At 39.6% G+C, this 20,071-nt stretch overlaps 1 protein-coding gene across 4 annotated transcripts in view; it reads left to right on the forward strand.

The window, feature by feature from the left end:
* The window catches only part of itsn2a (intersectin 2a), a 77,864-nt gene that overhangs the window by 37,268 nt on the left and 20,525 nt on the right, over positions 1 to 20,071 (forward strand). For 3 of the 4 annotated variants that reach the window (XM_067416885.1, XM_067416886.1, XM_067416884.1), the window contains 12 exons: positions 677 to 819; positions 942 to 1,005; positions 3,400 to 3,537; positions 3,621 to 3,715; positions 5,039 to 5,338; positions 5,799 to 5,932; positions 6,972 to 7,112; positions 7,579 to 7,663; positions 7,812 to 7,951; positions 8,382 to 8,462; positions 12,928 to 13,094; positions 19,507 to 19,769. In XM_067416885.1, coding sequence (XP_067272986.1) covers positions 677 to 819; positions 942 to 1,005; positions 3,400 to 3,537; positions 3,621 to 3,715; positions 5,039 to 5,338; positions 5,799 to 5,932; positions 6,972 to 7,112; positions 7,579 to 7,663; positions 7,812 to 7,951; positions 8,382 to 8,462; positions 12,928 to 13,094; positions 19,507 to 19,769 — 1,751 coding nt within the window. The remainder of the gene's footprint in view (positions 1 to 676; positions 820 to 941; positions 1,006 to 3,399; positions 3,538 to 3,620; positions 3,716 to 5,038; positions 5,339 to 5,798; positions 5,933 to 6,971; positions 7,113 to 7,578; positions 7,664 to 7,811; positions 7,952 to 8,381; positions 8,463 to 12,927; positions 13,095 to 19,506; positions 19,770 to 20,071) is intronic. The other variant, XM_067416887.1, reaches the window with a different exon arrangement.

The following is a 20,071-nucleotide window of genomic DNA, read 5'->3' on the forward strand; positions in this document are numbered from 1 at the left end:
GATCATAATTTCACTCAGGTCACATAACCTGCGTCTACATGTAATTTAAGTCATATCTCACGCTCTCTCAACCTCTCATTATATTATATCTATCATTCCAGCCCATGCCGAACTGCAGAAGGCTGCTGAATCCTGTTAGGGTTATCTCAGAATATTAAAAAATCAGTTAACCTACAGCAGTGAGTCTGAATACTGCGGATATGCTCATAATTATGAGTTTTGATTACAATTTTAATGGTTCCAGACCCGGTAGTGGTAATTATTGACTTAACAAGGATTCAGCAAACCTTGCTCAGACGTATCAATTATTAAAAGCATGATGTCACTGCAGAGTCTCTCCGCACTGGAAGAAAAGCTGATCTTGCAGCAAGCTGGAGACCAGTTGTCTACTTTATCATGGTCTGGGTTAATATGAGAGCGTTTTATTTGTGTTAATGAGCAGCTGCTAAATGCAGATCATTTACAGCAATGCACATGCAATTTCTGAATTTAAGATCTGTTTATGATCTATTAGCATCATTTAGCTCATTCAAGTGTGCAATATCCTGTAATATTTGGAGTATTAATAAGTAATTTTATTTACTGGAGAAAATGTATTTGGAAATTAAAAGCAATACAAATTAATTTATCACCTGTATAAAAGTGCATACTAACTTTTTTTTCTAAATTCCCACAGTTCTAACTCTTCCTCCACCACCTCCCTTGCGAGTAACTCCCCTAAAATGAGTGCATCTGATTGGGCGGTGCCTCAGTCGTCCCGTCTGAAGTATCGGCAGCAGTTCAACAGCCTGGACAAGCTGATGAGCGGATACCTGTCAGGTGAGTGAGTGTGTGTTTGTAGATGCCAGGAAGCGGGGGGAATGGCAATGTTTGCATATGATAGTGTGTAAGCATCTCTGCATGTGTGTTATGCGTTAACCCTTTAGTGTGTATGTTTGAAGGTCCCCAGGTCAGAAATGCCCTCACAGCATCAAACCTCACGCAAACACAGCTTGCCACCATATGGTGAGTTCACAGAACACTCACTCACAATATAAATCTCAAGAAGTCTTAGTGACATTTGCATAAAACATTTGCGTATTTGCATGCACATATGCTGACGCTTTATTTTGATAGTCCACTTTATGCATTCTACTAACTATAAGTGACTTTGCAGCTGCCAGTCATTAGATTGTTATCTGCTAAATATTTGATAACACTTTATTTTGATGCCCAAAAAACATTCTACTGACTAGGGGTTGGCGAAATGGCCAAAATCTTATATCACGATATGAGTCATTTTATTTCACGATTACAATATATATCACAGTATAGTTTTGTTTTGATTTGTGATCAACTTTTTATTGTTTTCAGATCTAACAAAATGAAATCCATTAAATTAAACACACAGGGAAGGGGGAGCAACAACAGATAAATCAATAATTTAAAGGTCCCGTTCTTTGCGTTTTTCGAAGCTTTGATTATGTTTACAGTGTGCAATATAACATGAGTTCATGTTTCGCGTGTAAAAAAACACAGTATTTTTCACACAATTGACTTATCTGTACAGCGCTGTTTCCTCTGTCCTAAAAACGGCCTGATGATTTCCTTGTTCTATGAAGTCCCTCCTTCAGAAACACGTAACGAGTTCTGATTGGGCCAGCACCTCCCGTGTTGTGATTGGACAGCAGCTTAGCGCACTTTGCCCAGAAAGGTCCCGCCTCTTACCATAACGGGGCGATGCAAGCGCTGAATGCGCGCTCTTCTCCACATGAGAGCAACAAGACCACGCCCCATTTTTTGCGTGTTCTTGTGGGCGGAGGGTTCGTCAACAAACGGTTCTAGTGACGTCATTACAGCAGGAAGTGCAGCGGTGTAGTCCAAACCGGCCGCTCGCTGTAGGCTTTGAAAGGGAACTTCTGTTAAATAAAATATCTCGCTTGGCATCGAACTTTGAGCTTTATAATTTTACAGGTATTATTTATGCTCTAACATCACACACTAACTAAAGTTTGAAAGATGGAATCGTGAAGAACGGGACCTTTAACTAAAAACAAACAAACAAAGAAAATTACTTTACATGATAATTCCTTTACATATTCCAATATGCTGGAAGAAAATATCTACCATCCATAGCATAGCAATTTTTTGCTTTAAACAAGGTTATTGTGATTTCAAACTTTTTGAAATTTCACAATTATTATGACAATTTTCAATATAATTTAAAGAACTAATACTAACCTAAAACACATCTCAAGCTCACTGAAGACAAGCTAACTGTGATTAAGAAAATGAATCAAATCTATAAAAAAAACAATGCATAATCTTTACTGTGCAAATTAAATATACATATATTTGTATTAGTTACAAAAGTGATTTAGTCCTGAGCAATGAGAAGTTTTCTCTCTTTGTTGTTTGATTAGCACTAATAATGACAGCAGGTCAATTTTGATACTGTCACTTTAAGAGCGACTGCACGGATCCAATATACGTGTCGATTCACTTTGACACACAGGTGTGTGTATTTAATCGCTCAAGCCCAACTAGGCGGCAAAAAAGCCCTCAGTTCAGTTCTCAGGTGCTCAATGAGCTTCGGCTTCATGACGTGCGTCTCTCAGGCAGCTCTCATAATGAAATGACTTCTCTTTCACTGCTAATTATACTTCAATGGTTTGAAATCAACAGTTTTTAAACAGCGATGCTTAACGCATACAAAAGATAAGCTTTCGTGATTGCGCAATGTCACATGAGCTTAACCGCGATAGAGACGATAGTCCAAAATCTCTATGGGTTTCTTCCGGTTGATTGTGTGTCTAACGTCATATCGCCCACACTACTACTGACCAACTTACTCCACTAACCCTAGCCCAACAGTCTACTGATACTCTAATGTAGTTGCTAAGTTTCTTATAGTAGAAGTGTAACCAAAATAATAAATAAAGATGTCATATTTGATTATGATGATTTGCTTGAATGTATTACAATAATTATATAATATAACAATAATATACAGTATATTTTCATTATTAATGTTGTACATCTGTACAGTATTTGGATTTTACTACATATAATTTAATGTGAGTGCGAAAACATTTACATAAGCTTTATCTTTAACTATAGTTTTAATCGTTTATTGAATTATCAAATACAATTTATTGTATTTATGTTTAATGCATATCTTCTTTTCTTTCTTTTTTAAGAAAAATTGTATGAGAATAAACCCTAGAAACTTGTTGAAGCCCCCTGCATTAATTACTTACACACATTACACTCTGGATCGACTATATTAATCTAAGCGGTCTGTTTCAGTGCCAGTTGGATAATAAGGAACTGTAATTCATCTATTAAATATCTGAAATGCTTCCAGGTTAATCACAAATGTGTGTGCTTGTGCATGTCTATCTGTCTCTCTATCTGCAGGAGTCTTGCTGATGTAGATCGTGATGGGCAGTTGAGAGCTGAAGAGTTTATTCTAGCGATGCATCTGGTGGATATGGCCAAGACTGGGCGGCCGTTACCTCTGACTCTACCTCCTGACCTTCTGCCGCCTTCACTGAGGTAAGACACACACACTCGCCCTCGCTAGTGAGCCAGTTATGGAGGAGACTGTGTTTAATTCTGAGTGTGTGTTTGTTTTTCAGAACAGCGAAGTCATGTGATCTGCTGAACGGACCTGTTCCTCTGATTAGCACAGAGCTGATTGAGCCAGAAAATCCACAGAAAGGCATGAGCAATGGTATTTGCATCTGCATTTACTGTATATAATAGTGATCAACAGACGATGGGTGTTTACAATATTTACTAATATATATACTCACAGATTTGCTGAAATTAAAGATTTAAAAAATTGTTGCGTTTTAAACTTGGTCTATAATAACATGCATTTGGTATCATGTTAATTTATTTATTTACTTCATGATGCATTACAAAGTTAATAAGTTATATGCTTTTAATTTATAGTTTTACTACAGTTGGGACAATACAACATTTAGCTGAATTTTTGCTTCTAAACTTTTGTTGAACTTATAATTATTATTATTTTTTTTTTTAGTTTTAAGTACAACTTTACACACCCTAGAGATTACAGGCCCCTGTTTAATTTTCCGTTTTTTTCAACATTGATTAAAAATTCACATAAATATATGTTCTTGATATACACTACCATTCAAAAGTTTGAGGCAATTTTTTTTAATTCTTTATGCTCACAAAGGTTGCATTTATTTGATAAAAAATACAGTAGACCAGTAGCCTAGAAATCTAGACGCACCCTAGCAGCAGCAAATCTAATCTGCCCGCGAGTGTACACCAGTACTATTGCGAAAAATTATATGATTAAAAACAATTTCAAATAACTTTTTTTCTATTTTAATATAATAAACATGTATTGAATTTCCTGTTATGGTAAAGCTGAATTTTCAGCATCATTACTCCAGTCTTCAGTGTCACACGATCCTTTAGAAATCATTCTAATGTGATGATTTGCTGCTCAAGAAACATTTATTATTATTAATGGTGGAGTTGAGCTGCTTTATATTTTTGTGAACACTATGATAAATGTTTTATTTGATTATTTAAAATAGGATTCTTTTGCTATATTAAAATGTATTTACTTTCAATTTTGATATCGATTTAATGCACTTGATGAATTTTTTTTTATTTCTGCAAAAAAACAACAACCTTACTGATGTTTTTTGTATGCTAATATATACAAATACATACCCCCATTACAAACACACACACACACACACACACACTGTGCTTATTTCTACACAGTATTGTAAATGATCCTGTCAAATAGAGCTGATTCAGCTGAAAAAATCACTTACAATCTTCTGAGTTTATACTGTTGTGAGAAAATGCTGCATTATATGTAGCTCCTCATGATATAGTCTTTTTTGAACATACAATTTTTTTGTGATGTATTTTACTATTTTATTGTGTTGACACTTTTTACCCCTCTCTCTCTCTCTCTCTCTCTCTCTCTCTCTCTCTCTCTCTCTCTCTCTCTCTCTCTCTCTCTCTCTCTCTCTCTCTCTCTCTCTCTCTCTCTCTCTCTCAGTGTCATTTGAGGATAAACTCAGAGAAAATTTCCAGAGAGGAAACGCAGAGCTTGAGAAAAGGCGTTTGGCTCTGCTGGAGGAGCAAAAGAGAGAGCAGGAGAGGAGGAGAGAAGAGGAGAGGCGAGAGGAGGAGAGGAGACTGCAGAAGGAGAGGGAAGAGAGAGAACGGAAGGAGAGAGAGGCCCGGGAGATGGAGCTGAGGAGACAGAGAGAGGAGGAGAGGAGGATAGAGAGACAGAGAGAGCTAGAACGACAGAGAGAAGAAGAAAGACTGAAGGAATTAGAGCGGCGTGAGGCAAGTGGAGCACACAAGGGCAGGCAGAGGTTGAATATCGCTAAAAAAGCTTTACGTTTTTTACACGCGCATGCATGTTTCATGAATACACTTGTTTGTAATTAATTTATAGGCGAATTATGCCTGTAATTACGCCAGAATAGTTTCCTTTTAAATATGTTTAGCATTTACTTTGATTCAGTTTCATTCTTTAGGCTACAAAACATCAAAACACTTTATATTATAGACAATAAATTATATCAAATATATGATTCAAATGTAATATATAAATAGATTGTATGTAAAGCTATCCAGACAGACATTAATGTTAATTGAATAATACACAAATTCAATTATTAAAATTAAGATATTCAATAATTCAATATACACAGTACCTGTAGAGTGGAATCCCAATTCTCATCCTAGGAGAAGCGTAGTTATGTAGGATTTCCACAATCTCATTCTGTTATTGCTCTCTCAGGAAGCAGAGCGACAGAGGCGAATGGAATGGGAGAAGAGTAAACGAGTGGAGCTTCAGACACAGAGAGAAAAAGAGCAGAGCGACATACAGAGACTTAAGGACAGGAAGAGGAGTCTCGAGATGGAGCTGGAGGCGGTGGTCAGATTTCTGTTTCTTCTTTTGCATTCCATACACAGTGCCCTGCTCTTTATTAATATTGGCACCCTCAGTAAATATTAGCAAAGGTGGCTGTGAAAATAAATCTGCATTGTTTATCCTTTTGATCTTTCATTCAATTTTTTTTTACAAAAATCTAAACTTTCATTGAAGTAAAAAAAATTGATTGTGGGGGGAAAATCTCTTTATGAAATAAATGTTTTTCTCCAAATTATGTTGGGCACAATTATTGGCACCCATAGAAATTCTATATTCCTAGAAAGTTTATTCCTTAATCTCATTATTACCGCTCTGACCAAAGTGCGCATGTGCGCAGACGCACACGGATGCGCTGTTGTTCACACAACTTCATGAATCAACTCATAATGACATTATTCTGACGTTTTCTCTTCTCCAAATCACTAAACTCTGTGAACACAACTCGAAAGAACTCTACAGCATTGCCATGTTCATCACATCCATAAATATGCATTTTGAATTTGATTTTGTGAGTAAATTAAAACAATGGCCAGCCAGTAACATGCACACTGTATGCCTGTCTGAGTGGGGTATAAATATACTTAGGTGCAACAACTTATCTCAAACCTGGTTTAGCTAAACGGTTGGAGTCATCTGTATGGAATCTGAAGGATCTGGAGAGATTCTGGATGAAGGAATGGGCTCTGATCTCCAAACTCATCAGGCCTTACAGAAGAAGACTCAGAGCTGTGATCTTGGGGAACGGACGGCGCAATAATTGTGGCCAACGTGAACTAGAGAAAAACATTTATTTCATAATAAGATTTTCCCCCCTCTTTCAATTATTTTACTTCAATAAAAAGGTTAGAATTTTGTGTATTTTTTGAATAAAAGATCAAAAGGATAAACAATGCAGATTCATATTTACCAAGAGTGCCAATATCAGTGGAGGGCACTGTACCAGTTCTCCATCCAGTTTCATACACCCTTTTCTCTGTGGGATTGATTTTTGGTTATTTTTTTTATTACAAATGAAAATCATTTCAGTCTTTTCTTCTCCTAGGGTAATAAGCATAAGCAGATCTCGGATCGCCTCCGGGACGCCAAGAGTAAGAGGCAGGTCCAGAGAGCCGAGCTAGACCTGCTCAATCAGAGGAGAGACAGCCGTATTACGGATATCAGCTCCCTACAGCTGCAGCTTGAGGTGCGTTAGGTTTTTCTTACATGAATAGCATAGCATTCATTATTTTTAGGCCATTCTGTACACGCATTGCAAGAGAGTCCATCTGGGAAAAACTCTGTTATTCTTTAGTTCTTTTAATAAATTAATACTTTTATTCAGCAAGAATGCATTAAATTGATCAAAAGTGACTGTAAAGACTTTTATAACGGTACAAAAGATTTCTATATCTTATATTATTATATTATAAATATAATATTTTTCAAATAATTTAAGATAATATTTGTATAATATAATAATATAAGATAATATTTAAAGATATTCATAATATTTGAAGTTAAGAACAATTACAATTTATGAAAACAAAATAAAAAATCTGCAAAGTTCTGCTTAGTTAAACTTTACATTTCTCAACTTAATGTAACCAATTGCCTCAAATTTTTTTTGCCAACTTACTGAGGTTTACAGTGTATATATGTGTGTTTCACAGGAAATTCAGAGGCAGTTGAGTCGTTTTGGTCCTGAGAAGGAGCAACTGGCAGACAGACTTCTACATCTAACCAAAAACAACTCAAGTGAGCCCTCACATAGACCTGAAGCGATCAATCAATAAGACCAAATGACTCATTTCATTTGTGCCCATTTCATCCCGCTTGAACTCAGGGCCCGGGCACATTGATGTTTTTAATGTCCTTCCTTCTCTCTTTCTTCCCCCTGTTCCAGGTCCTTTGATAAATGATATGAAACAGAGTGTGTGCGAGAAGGATCTGAGCTGTCGGAAGCTGAAGGAGCAGCTGGATGTTTTGGAGAGAGAGACGACTGTTAAACTCTCACAAATGGAGCAGTACAACAGAGAAATCAAGGTCAGCGGCTTCTCTTACATTCCCAGTCTGATTCTCGACAACATTTAAAGTGCCGTGTTTTGATTAAAGCTAATGTGGGCTTTGTTTGGGGACTTGGTCTCTCTGAATTTATTTTAAACCTTAATGTCCCTGCGAGGGACTCACTAGTTCACTGTTCTCCATTTTCCTGTGATTAAAACCTACAGCTCAACTCCCAGCCCTGAAGGCACTGAGCACTTCATTACACACTAACATTCACACTAAAGAAAACTCAACACACAAACACTATCACTAACACACATCCTGCGCCAGATTTGAAACCTGAGCATTATGTGGCACTCCGCTATTGTTCAGTATACGTCTAATGTTTTCTGCTCCAAGCCTTTTCAACCCCAAGCCGCTGTATCTCTCCTCTTTCTTCTCTACCTCTTTACCCTGACTGTCTTCATAGTTTGTAGAAATGGATGACTGTGTGCTTCAAGGACTTCTCTCTTTGCTGGGCTGCTTAACCAATCTCTTCCTTCTAATAAAGGTCGACCTCTCTTTAGCGTTTCTTTACTCACACTCATCTCAATGCTGCCTGTCCTTCATTCATTTCACCATTTGCTCTAGTTATCCTCCATGAAAGAAGTCTCACTTTACCCATATTGTACTGAAATGAGCTCTAATGTCTGACCTCGTGACTTCATAACAACTTTGTGTCTGTCTGTGCCGTTTTCATCACTTCCATAATGTGTGTCACAAAGTTTTATACTCACTGCCTAAAAACTAACAAACAACGGAAAAATTAATGGGATTTTTGTTTTTATTGTTTGAAACATTTTCTATACGGAGCAGTTTGTGTTACAGCATGTAAACTGGGATCCAAAATGTCACTCAAAAAAACAGGCATTAAAGACAATCAAACAAAGTAATGGTGTTTATGATGCTGTTTGCTGCTAATAACCAGTGCTTAAAATGGTGGGGGAAATCAGTCAGTTCTTGCCGAGTAGAATCAGCGTTTTAATGCTTGTTCATGCATTATTTCTAATATTAACACTACACAATATACGGTGACATGTTCTGCAATATGGCTCATGATGCAATCCATTGGCCCGTCTCAGGTTTTAGTGGCACATGATCTCCGTGTGGAACACCAACTTTTGTCAGACTCAAAATCTCACTGGATTATTACAATTAAAGGATTAGTTCAGGAAATTTCCTGATAATTTACTCACCCCCATGTTATCCAAGATGTTCATGTCTTTCTTTCTTCAGTCGAAAAGAAATTAAAGTTTTTGAGGAAACCATTCCAGGATTTTTCTCCATATAATGCACTTCAATGGGGACCAATAGGCTGAAGGTCCAAATTGCACCTTCAAAGAGCTCGACACAATCCCAGTCGAGGATTGAGGGTCTTATCTAGCAAAACGATCAGTCATTTTCTAAAAAAAATTAAATAATAATGTATATACTTATATATAACCACAAATGCTCGTCTTGCACTAGCTCTGTTGTGCCTTATGCAATCACGTTGTAAAGGTTACGCATGATGTAGGCGGAAGTTAAAAAAAAATCATCTAATTTTCTCCTCCAAAATCAACTTCAAAGTCGCCGACATCGTCATTTGACCTTTTTTTTTTGTTAAGGGCATTTGAATTAGTCCGAAATCGCCCCTATACCCCTAAATTGGGCACTTTTTGAGGGGACAGCCATTTGTAGCGGTGTCCGAAACCATAGTGGACGCTATTGAGTGCACTCATTTAATCCCATAATGCACAGCAATAACAAGTGTACAACTGATGTACGCTCAACGGCTAGAGAATACCCATAAGGCACTGCATTGAATAAATTCCTGGGTCTCGCCAGAAGATGGTATAGCTGAATTATCAATCCATCCATTTTCCAAACCCAGCGTAATATCATACAGGTATAAATTCCATTTCATTGAATATTAAATTGTTTAATTATGTTTTATACATGCTATTTCCATGGCAGACTTCAAGATAATCTTTTCATTACTACTGGATCAGTTTGCTACTTTTCAAATGATTATTAAACAGCAAGCAGAAACTATGCATAAATGTTAGTTCTTCCGGTGCAGTCAGTGTCTGAATGCATTCACTCGTTTTCATTCACTCCTTCAAGTGGACTATATTAGTGGAGTAACGAAGGGTATAGTGAATGAGAGAATAGGGGGCGATTTCGAACACAGCATTTGTCTTTGCACATTCGCTTTGTAAACACTGGGTCGGTACTTCTGCCTACGTATGACCTTTGCAACGTGACTATTTTTTTTTTTTTATGCGTGAAGTTGCTGACGGTCATCGTAGAGTTAGTGCAAGATGAGCCTTTGTGGTTAAAAAGTATATATATTTTAATGTTGATCGTTGATCGTTTCGTTAGATAAGACCCTTATTCCTCGTCTGGGATCGTGTCGAGCTCTTTGAAGCTGCAATTTGGACCTTGAACCCTTTTGTCCCCATTGAAGTGCATTATATGGAGAAAAATCCTGGAATGTTTTCCTCAAAAAACATAGTTTCCTTTCGACGGAAGAAAGAAAGACACAAACATTTTGGATACCATGGGGATGAGTAAATTATCAGGACATTTTAATTTTGGAGTGAACTAATCCTTTAATGGAAAAATAAATGTTTGGAAATGTAAACTGATCTGGAAACATTACAGTAAAGATATAAATAACTAGCTTAACAATTTTTGGGTGAAAATGCTTACTTACTTATATAAATTATATATAATTTATAATTATATTAACTTATATAAATGCCTCATATACTACTATACTTATATACTTACTTATAAATGCCTTATATACTACTATACTTATATACTTACTTATAAATGCCTTATATACTACTATACTTATATACTTACTTATAAATGCCTTATATGCTACTATACTTATATACTTACTTATAAATGCCTTATATACTACTATACTTATATACTTACTTATAAATGCCTTATATACTACTATACTTATATACTTACTTATAAATGCCTCATATACTACTATACTTATATACTTACTTATAAATGCCTTATATACTACTATACTTATATACTTACTTATAAATGCCTTATATGCTACTATACTTATATACTTACTTATAAATGCCTCATATACTACTATACTTATATACTTACTTATAAATGCCTTATATGCTACTATACTTATATACTTACTTATAAATGCCTTATATGCTACTATACTTATATACTTACTTATAAATGCCTTATATACTACTATACTTATATACTTACTTATAAATGCCTTATATGCTACTATACTTATATACTTACTTATAAATGCCTTATATGCTACTATACTTATATACTTACTTATAAATGCCTTATATGCTACTATACTTATATACTTACTTATAAATGCCTTATATACTACTATACTTATATACTTACTTATAAATGCCTCATATACTACTATACTTATATACTTACTTATAAATGCCTCATATACTACTATACTTATGTACTTACTTATAAATGCCTTATATGCTACTATACTTATATACTTACTTATAAATGCCTTATATGCTACTATACTTATATACTTACTTATAAATGCCTCATATACTACTATACTTATATACTTACTTATAAATGCCTCATATACTACTATACTTATATACTTACTTATAAATGCCTTATATACTACTATACTTATATACTTACTTATAAATGCCTTATATGCTACTATACTTATATACTTACTTATAAATGCCTTATATACTACTATACTTATATACTTACTTATAAATGCCTCATATACTACTATACTTATATACTTACTTATAAATGCCTTATATACTACTATACTTATATACTTACTTATAAATGCCTTATATGCTACTATACTTATATACTTACTTATAAATGCCTTATATACTACTATACTTATATACTTACTTATAAATGCCTTATATGCTACTATACTTACATACTTACTTATAAATGCCTTATATACTACTATACTTATATACTTACTTATAAATGCCTTATATACTACTATACTTATATACTTACTTATAAATGCCTTATATGCTACTATACTTATATTCTTACTTATAAATGCCTTATATACTACTATACTTATATACTTACTTATAAATGCCTTATATACTACTATACTTATATACTTACTTATAAATGCCTTATATGCTACTATACTTATATTCTTACTTATAAATGCCTTATATACTACTATACTTATATACTTACTTATAAATGCCTTATATACTACTATACTTATATACTTACTTATAAATGCCTTATATACTACGTTCAAAAAGTTGTCAGTATGATTTTTTTTAATGAATATTTTGATTCAGCAAGTAGGTATTAAATTGATTAAAAATTACTATTTCAAATAAATGCTGTTTGTTTGAACTTTCTAATCATTAATGATAATTATAAATAATAATAATATACTGTATATATCGCAGTTTTCACAAAAATATTAAGCAGCACCACTGTTTTCAACACTGATTATAATAAATAAATGTTTCTTGAGCAGCAAATCATCATATCAGCATGATTTCTGAAGGATCATGTGACACTGAAGACTAATGACGCTGAAAAATCAGCTTTGATCACAGAAATATATTACATTTTATTTTGTAATAGTATTTGACAGTATTACTGTTTGAACTGTATTGTTGATCAATTACAGCCTTGTTGAGCATAATAGACTTTCTAAAACTTAAAAAAAAAATCCTACTGACCTCAATTTTTTTTGCAGTAGAGTTTAAATATTATATTTATGAAAAAACAAATCTAGAACTATTTGTTTGGCCACTTATAATAGCTCAGTAAGCACTCAATAGTGGTCCGTTGTTAATGTTAGTTTGGGCAGTCAGTAAAGCTGAGCACAATGCAATACCATATACTGTGTGTTTAAAACCGTACCATATTATTTTAAGGTTTGTTATAAATAAGCATCATCTAAATGTTGAAGGCTTGTGTGGGTAATGTTGCAGGAGTTGAGACAGAGGCAGAGCCAGCAGCAGGACGTCCTAGAGCAGCTCAGGAGGGTAAGATCTGAGAAACTCAAAGAGCTACAGAGACATAGGAAAGAGGAGGAGGAGAGGAAGAGGAAGAAAGAGGAGGAGGAGAGGAACAGGAAGAAAGAGGAGGAAGCTGCCAGGTAAAATTCTGCTTTCATACAAACTTACATTTATCTAACTACAGTGTTCAAGGCATTTTATTATTTATAGGGGTGACAAAAAAGTCTATAGAAAAGTATAGAAACCATAAATATGCTCTGTAAAAAAATATTGTTGGTTTAACTTAAAAAAGTAAGTAACCTGGTTGCCTTCAAATTTTGAGTTTATTGAAATTAGAAGTTTGAGTTGATACAATGAAGGAAATTGGTTTAATAAAAAGAAATTCAAAATATTATTGTATCTGAACCACATAAAAATGTGAAAAATCATGAAAATAGCACAGTTTGTTTCACTGTCTGTAACGGATTCACAGAGGCAGGATTCAATTGCAAGTAACTCAGTTTAATTTGACAGATAGTGTCACAGAAGTCAAAACTCAGAACACTGAAGAAGTCCGGGTAAGACGGAGCAGTGAGAGAGGCTCTGTTGGCGACACGGGCAGGCTGTGAGCAGCTGTGACTCGGGAGATCGGTAGAGGTGATCCGGGAAGGGATCCAGCGTTTCACGGAAGGGGGAAACGACAACCAACACGGAGACACAAGGGGAAACATCCAACAACGCTCTGACAAAGACAAGAGAGAAACAGAGAGACTAAATAGGGTGAAGGTGATGAGTTGCAGCTGGTGCAGGTGATCAGCCACAGGTGCGTGATGAGCCAATCCCAGGCTCCGCCCTCACCTACATTCAACACGCACCCAAGAGTGAGACAGGGAATCCATGAACCGTGACAGTACCCCTCCCCCTAGGAGCGTCCCCTGACGCTCCCAGCCGACCTTACCTGTTGATTGTAATCATCAATAAGGGAGTGATCCAGAATGTCCCTAGCAGGAACCCAACTTCTCTCCTCCGGACCGTAACCTTCCCAGTCCACCAAGTACTGGAAACCGCGTCCCCTCCGTCTAGAATCCAGAATGCGATTAACCGAATAAGTTGGTTCCCCATCTATGAGTCGCGGCGGTGGGGGAACCGGGACTGGCGGATTAAGGTGGGAGTGAAAAACAGGTTTGATTTTGGATACATGGAAGGCGGGATGAATCCTCCTGTACGCCGGAGGGAGTTTGAGGCGGACTGTCACCGGACTAATGATCTTGGTGACAGTGAACGGGCCGATAAATTTGGGAGCAAGTTTATTAGATACGGAGCGGAGAGGAATGTTCTTGGTAGAAAGCCACACTTTTTGACCGACGACGTAAACGGGAGGCTTAGACCGGTGGCGATCGGCTTTAGCCTTGGTGCGCGCTCCCACCTGGAGCAGAGTCTCACGGGCTCTGGTCCATGTGCGATGACACCTCTGGATAAAGGCGTGAACAGAGGGGACCGCGACCTCGGAATCCAGACTAGGAAAAATAGGTGGCTGGTAACCTACACTACACTCAAATGGCGAAAGGCCCGTAGATGACACTGGTAACGAGTTATGAGCGTACTCAACCATAGAGAGTTGCTGGCTCCAGGATGAAGGATTCTTGGATACCAAACATCGCAACACTCTTTCCAGATCCTGATTGGCTCTCTCGGTCTGACCGTTGCTTTGGGGGTGATAACCCGAAGACAGACTAACCGTGGCTCCTAGTAATTTACAAAACTCCTGCCAAAATTTGGACACAAATTGGGAACCTCTGTCGGAGACCACGTCCATCGGGAGGCCATGTAACCGAAAGACGTGGTCTACTACAGATACCGCTGTCTCCTTGGCTGAGGGTAATTTGGGCAAGGGAATGAAATGTGCTGCCTTCGAGAATCGGTCCACGACGGTCAAAACGACCGTCTTGCCCTGGGAGGGCGGGAGGGCGGTAACAAAATCTAGAGCGATGTGGGACCAGGGTCTCGAAGGAACAGACAACGGCTGAAGTAACCCATGGGGAGGTTGGTTAGATGTCTTACCAACCGCACAGACCGAGCAAGCCAAAACAAAACTGCGAATGTCGCGAGCCATAAGTGGCCACCAAAATCGTTGCTTTATTAAACTGCAAGTGCGGTTTACCCCTGGATGACAAGCAATGTTGGAGCAGTGACCCCATTTTAGGACCTCGGATCTTAACCCCTCCGGAACGAACAAACAACTCGGTGGGCCGCCGGGCGGGGGCGTTACCCCTTCTAAGGCCACTTTGACCTTCGATTCGATCTCCCATGTGAGTGTAGAGATAACTATCTTCTCTGGCAAAATACACTCGGGAGTAACCGGGCGTTCGGAAGCATCAAAAATACGAGATAAAGAGTCGGGTTTGATGTTTTTAGACCCGGGGCGGTACGAGAGAACAAAGTCAAAACGTCCGAAAAAAAGTGCCCACCGAGCCTGCCTGGAGTTGAGTCTTTTAGCAGATCTAATATATTCAAGGTTCTTATGATCCGTCCATACAATAAAAGGTACCCCCGACCCTTCAAGCCAATGACGCCACTCCTCCAACGCTAACTTGACGGCCAACAACTCTCTGTTACCAATGTCATAATTGCGTTCGGCAGGAGAAAGACGATGGGAGAAAAACGCGCACGGGTGCATCTTGTCATCTGAGGGAGAGCGCTGTGAAAGAACCGCTCCTACCCCCACCTCTGACGCGTCGACCTCTACCACGAACTGACGTGTGGAATCAGGGGCGACTAAGATGGGAGCCGAAACAAAGCGGCTTTTGAGTTTGGCGAATACAGCCTCGGCTGTATCGGACCACCTGAACGTCGTTCGGGGAGAGGTCAAGGCAGTCAGAGGTGCGGCTAGTTGGCTGAAATTGCGAATAAAACGCCGATAGAAATTGGCGAACCCCAGAAACCTCTGTAGGGCCTTACGGGAATCTGGACTTGGCCAATCCATCACAGCCTTAACCTTGTCGGGATCCATGCGCATTCCCTCCGATGACACGATGTACCCTAAAAAAGGAACAGACTGTGCATGAAAAGCGCATTTCTCCGCCTTGACAAAAAGCCCATTCTCTAGCAACCTCTGAAGCACTCGTCTGACGTGTCGAACATGTTCCTGGAGAGACGAAGAAAAAATCAAAATGTCATCCAGGTAGACATATATGAATTGGTCGACCATGTCTCTCAACACATCATTGACGAGTGCCTGGAAAACCGCTGGGGAGTTGGAAAGGCCGAAAGGCATGACCAAATATTCAAAATGCCCCCTGGGGGTGTTAAATGCGGTTTTCCATTCATCCCCCTCCCTGATGCGAACCAAATGATAAGCGTTACGTAAGTCCAACTTCGTGAAGACGGATGCTCCCTGTAACCTCTCGAAAGCTGAAGACATCAACGGCAAAGGATAGGTATTCTTTACCGTGATGTTATTCAGCCCTCGGTAATCAATGCAAGGTCGCAGAGAACCATCCTTCTTCCCCACGAAGAAGAACCCCGCCCCCGCTGGAGAAGAGGAAGGGCGGATGAATTTGGAGGCTAGAGAATCAGAAATATATTTCTCCATGGCCTCCCTCTCTGGAATAGAAAGAGAGTATAGTTTGCCCTTAGGCGGAGACTTACCTGGGAGTAAATCTATAGCACAGTCATAGGGACGATGCGGAGGAAGAGAAGCAGCTCGGGACTTACTGAACACTTCCTTCAGGTCGAGGTACTCCGGAGGCACGTTAGACAGATTCACCGTCTCACTCTGAAAAACAGAACGAGACACAGACGAACAAGCAGACACCAAACAAGACTCATAACATTTATCACTCCACGCAGACACAGAGTTTTGTCCCCAGTCAACCCTTGGGTTATGTAACTCCAGCCAAGGGTGACCGAGGACAATGGGAGCCAAAGGGGAGTCCAGGATAAAAAATGAAATGAGTTCAGTGTGGTTGCCAGACGTGATCAGTGTAAGTGGTTCAGTGGTGAATGAAATGTCAGGGAGAACTTGTCCGTTGAGTGCGTTGACAGAGATGGTGTTCTTAAGTGCAATGGTGGGTATTTTGAGTTTGTGTGCAAGGGCAGAGTCAAGAAAGTTACCCTCCGCTCCCGAGTCAAGGAGTGCTGGGCTGGAAAATTCCTGGGCTGCCCACAGCAATCTCACCGGAAGGAGAGTGGAGGATGAGGTCTTTTCCACGGAGATCCCGCCCGACAGTAGCCTTCTCCTTACCGCCGGGCGTGGTCCTCTTACCGGGCAGGAGTCTAGCAGGTGTCCGGTCCCGCCGCAGTAGAGGCAAAGACCACGGGATCTCCGTCTCGCTCTCTCCTCCCGGGAGAGCCGAGCTCGACCCACCTGCATGGGCTCCGGGTCGAAGGTGTAGCTGACCGCATCCGCAGCGTTGGCCTGAGGGCATTCGACACTCTTGTGCTGAAACTCCATCCTGGATCTCAGCCGACTCAGACGAGCGTCCACCCTCAACGCAAGTTCGATCAGTCCGTCAATCTTCTCCGGAAGGTCGATCATGAAAATCTCTTTCTGGATGCGGTCAGCCAGCCCATGCAGGAACATGTCCCACTGTGCCTCCTCGTTCCACTTGCACTCGGCGGCCAGGGTGCGGAACTCGATGGAATAATCCGAGACCGAGCGGTTACCTTGACGGAGCTCTGCGAGTTGACGTGCCGCTTCTCTACCGGTTACCGCTCGGTCAAACACCCTTCTCATCTCCGCCGCCAGCGTCTGGAACGAGGAGCTGCAAGGATGTTGATTTTCCCACACCGCCGTTCCCCAAAGTGCGGCTCGTCCGGAGAGCAGGGTGAGGACGAATGCCACCTTGGATCTCTCCGTGTTGAAAGTCTGCGGTTGAAGAGCGAAAAACAAGGAACACTTGGTAAGGAAGGCTCTGCAATAATTGCTCTCACCGGCATAACTCTCAGGGGTAGGCAGACGTGGTTCCGGTTGCCGCGATGCGGATGGTGTGTGGGGGATCGGCGGTGGGTCGGGCACAGTGGGACCGACGAGTTGTTGCATCTGTTGGGTCAGCTCGGCCACCCGTGCCACCAAGGTGTGTACTGCCTGTCCTGTGGCAGTTAAGTTCGCCTCCTGCTGGTCCAGTCTCTCGTTGCTGCTGGTCAGTAGGGCGTTGATACTCGCTGAATCCATGGTTGGTCAGAGCGTTCTGTAACGGATTCACAGAGGCAGGATTCAATTGCAAGTAACTCAGTTTAATTTGACAGATAGTGTCACAGAAGTCAAAACTCAGAACACTGAAGAAGTCCGGGTAAGACGGAGCAGTGAGAGAGGCTCTGTTGGCGACACGGGCAGGCTGTGAGCAGCTGTGACTCGGGAGATCGGTAGAGGTGATCCGGGAAGGGATCCAGCGTTTCACGGAAGGGGGAAACGACAACCAACACGGAGACACAAGGGGAAACATCCAACAACGCTCTGACAAAGACAAGAGAGAAACAGAGAGACTAAATAGGGTGAAGGTGATGAGTTGCAGCTGGTGCAGGTGATCAGCCACAGGTGCGTGATGAGCCAATCCCAGGCTCCGCCCTCACCTACATTCAACACGCACCCAAGAGTGAGACAGGGAATCCATGAACCGTGACACTGTCATAACAAATAAAACACAATTACGCAATATGCTTACAAAATCTTTTAATAATATTTGAATAAAGGTTGTCAATTCTCAAAAATGTTCATTGTATTAACTTTTAAAAATTTTAATTTCAATGAACTCAAAATTTTAAGGAAACCAGGCAACTTATTTTTTTTAAAAAATGTTTACAGTGTGCAAATGAGCCCCGCCTCCACTCACTCACTCAGCTCAGAGATCCACTCGCTCAACTTTTACTCAAGTTACTGTAGTAAACGCTGCACAAAGGTATCGCTCTTTACAGCGTCAGACACATAACGGTAATTAATATGATTAGCCTTTAGCTTGACTACGTTATCAAACAGCTAATAATGCTAATGATACACTAACCATGTTCACCATCTCAGTCTTAGTATCCTTAGAAACGCTTTGAACATCACAGAACGTCAGTGGAGAAAGGCATGTAGTTCATCATAACATCATAATGTACATCATATACATAATTTACCGCTATATTGCTAAAAGGTCACGCTTTTTCACATCAGCTGAAAATATGAAAACCGGTATGCCTTCTCTTGAGACTGCCCTGCTCCAGAGCATTATAGTTAATGATATGCTAAACCCCGCTCAAATGTTGACATGATTGGTTACAAGGTAATTTGTGACTTCAGAAACGCAAGTGATTTCAAACCGTGTTTGTCTTTGTTTCACTCCAATTTTAAGGAGAAAATACTCCAACATAAACTTTTCCATACTTAAAAGCACCAAACAACTTTAATATATAGGCCTACGCATCTGTTTAACCTAGCCATTTTGGGGGACATATCTACTGTACAGTTTTGTCAGATTTCTCCTCTTATGATGTTTTTCAGCAAATATGCCCCCCCAAAATATTAAACACAGATTCTCTTACCCACTCATGAATGCTGAGACTCACAGAAATATTTTGTTTGTGTGCCTGTAGACAGGCGAAGCTGGAGCAGGAGCGTCTGGAGCTGGAGGAAGCAGAGCGTCAGAAGAAGCTTGCCCAGGAGCGAGAGGCCAAACTCAGGGAAGAACAGCAGCGGCAGGCCCAAGCCCGACTCAAGGAGGCCCAGGAGCAGGCACGGGAGAAAGAGGAGAAGAGGAGGGCGGAGGAGAGAGAGAAGGAGAGAGAAGAGAGAGAGAGGAAGGAACTGGTGCTACACACTCAGCCCTCCATGTCATACAATAGCACAGAGAACAAAAGTGAGTGTGTTTAAGTGTGTTTAAGTGTGTGTGTGTGGGTGAGTACAGCATTCATCCACTTGGCCATGAATATGATGTTTTCATTCTATTCATTCTAATGGATGTCATTACTCTCACAGCTTCATGATTCATTTTAACTACCTCCCATTAATTATTCAAGTTATAACTGATTCAATTCAATTCACATTTATTTATATAGCACTTTTCACAATACATATCGTTTCAAAGCAGCTTCACAGCAAATGTATTCATCTACGTTACAATTTAAAGTGATTTGTTATCAGAGGAGACTGTATCCAAGT

This window comes from Pseudorasbora parva, chromosome 15 (genome assembly GCF_024679245.1).
Source record: "Pseudorasbora parva isolate DD20220531a chromosome 15, ASM2467924v1, whole genome shotgun sequence".
NCBI lineage: Eukaryota > Metazoa > Chordata > Actinopteri > Cypriniformes > Gobionidae > Pseudorasbora > Pseudorasbora parva.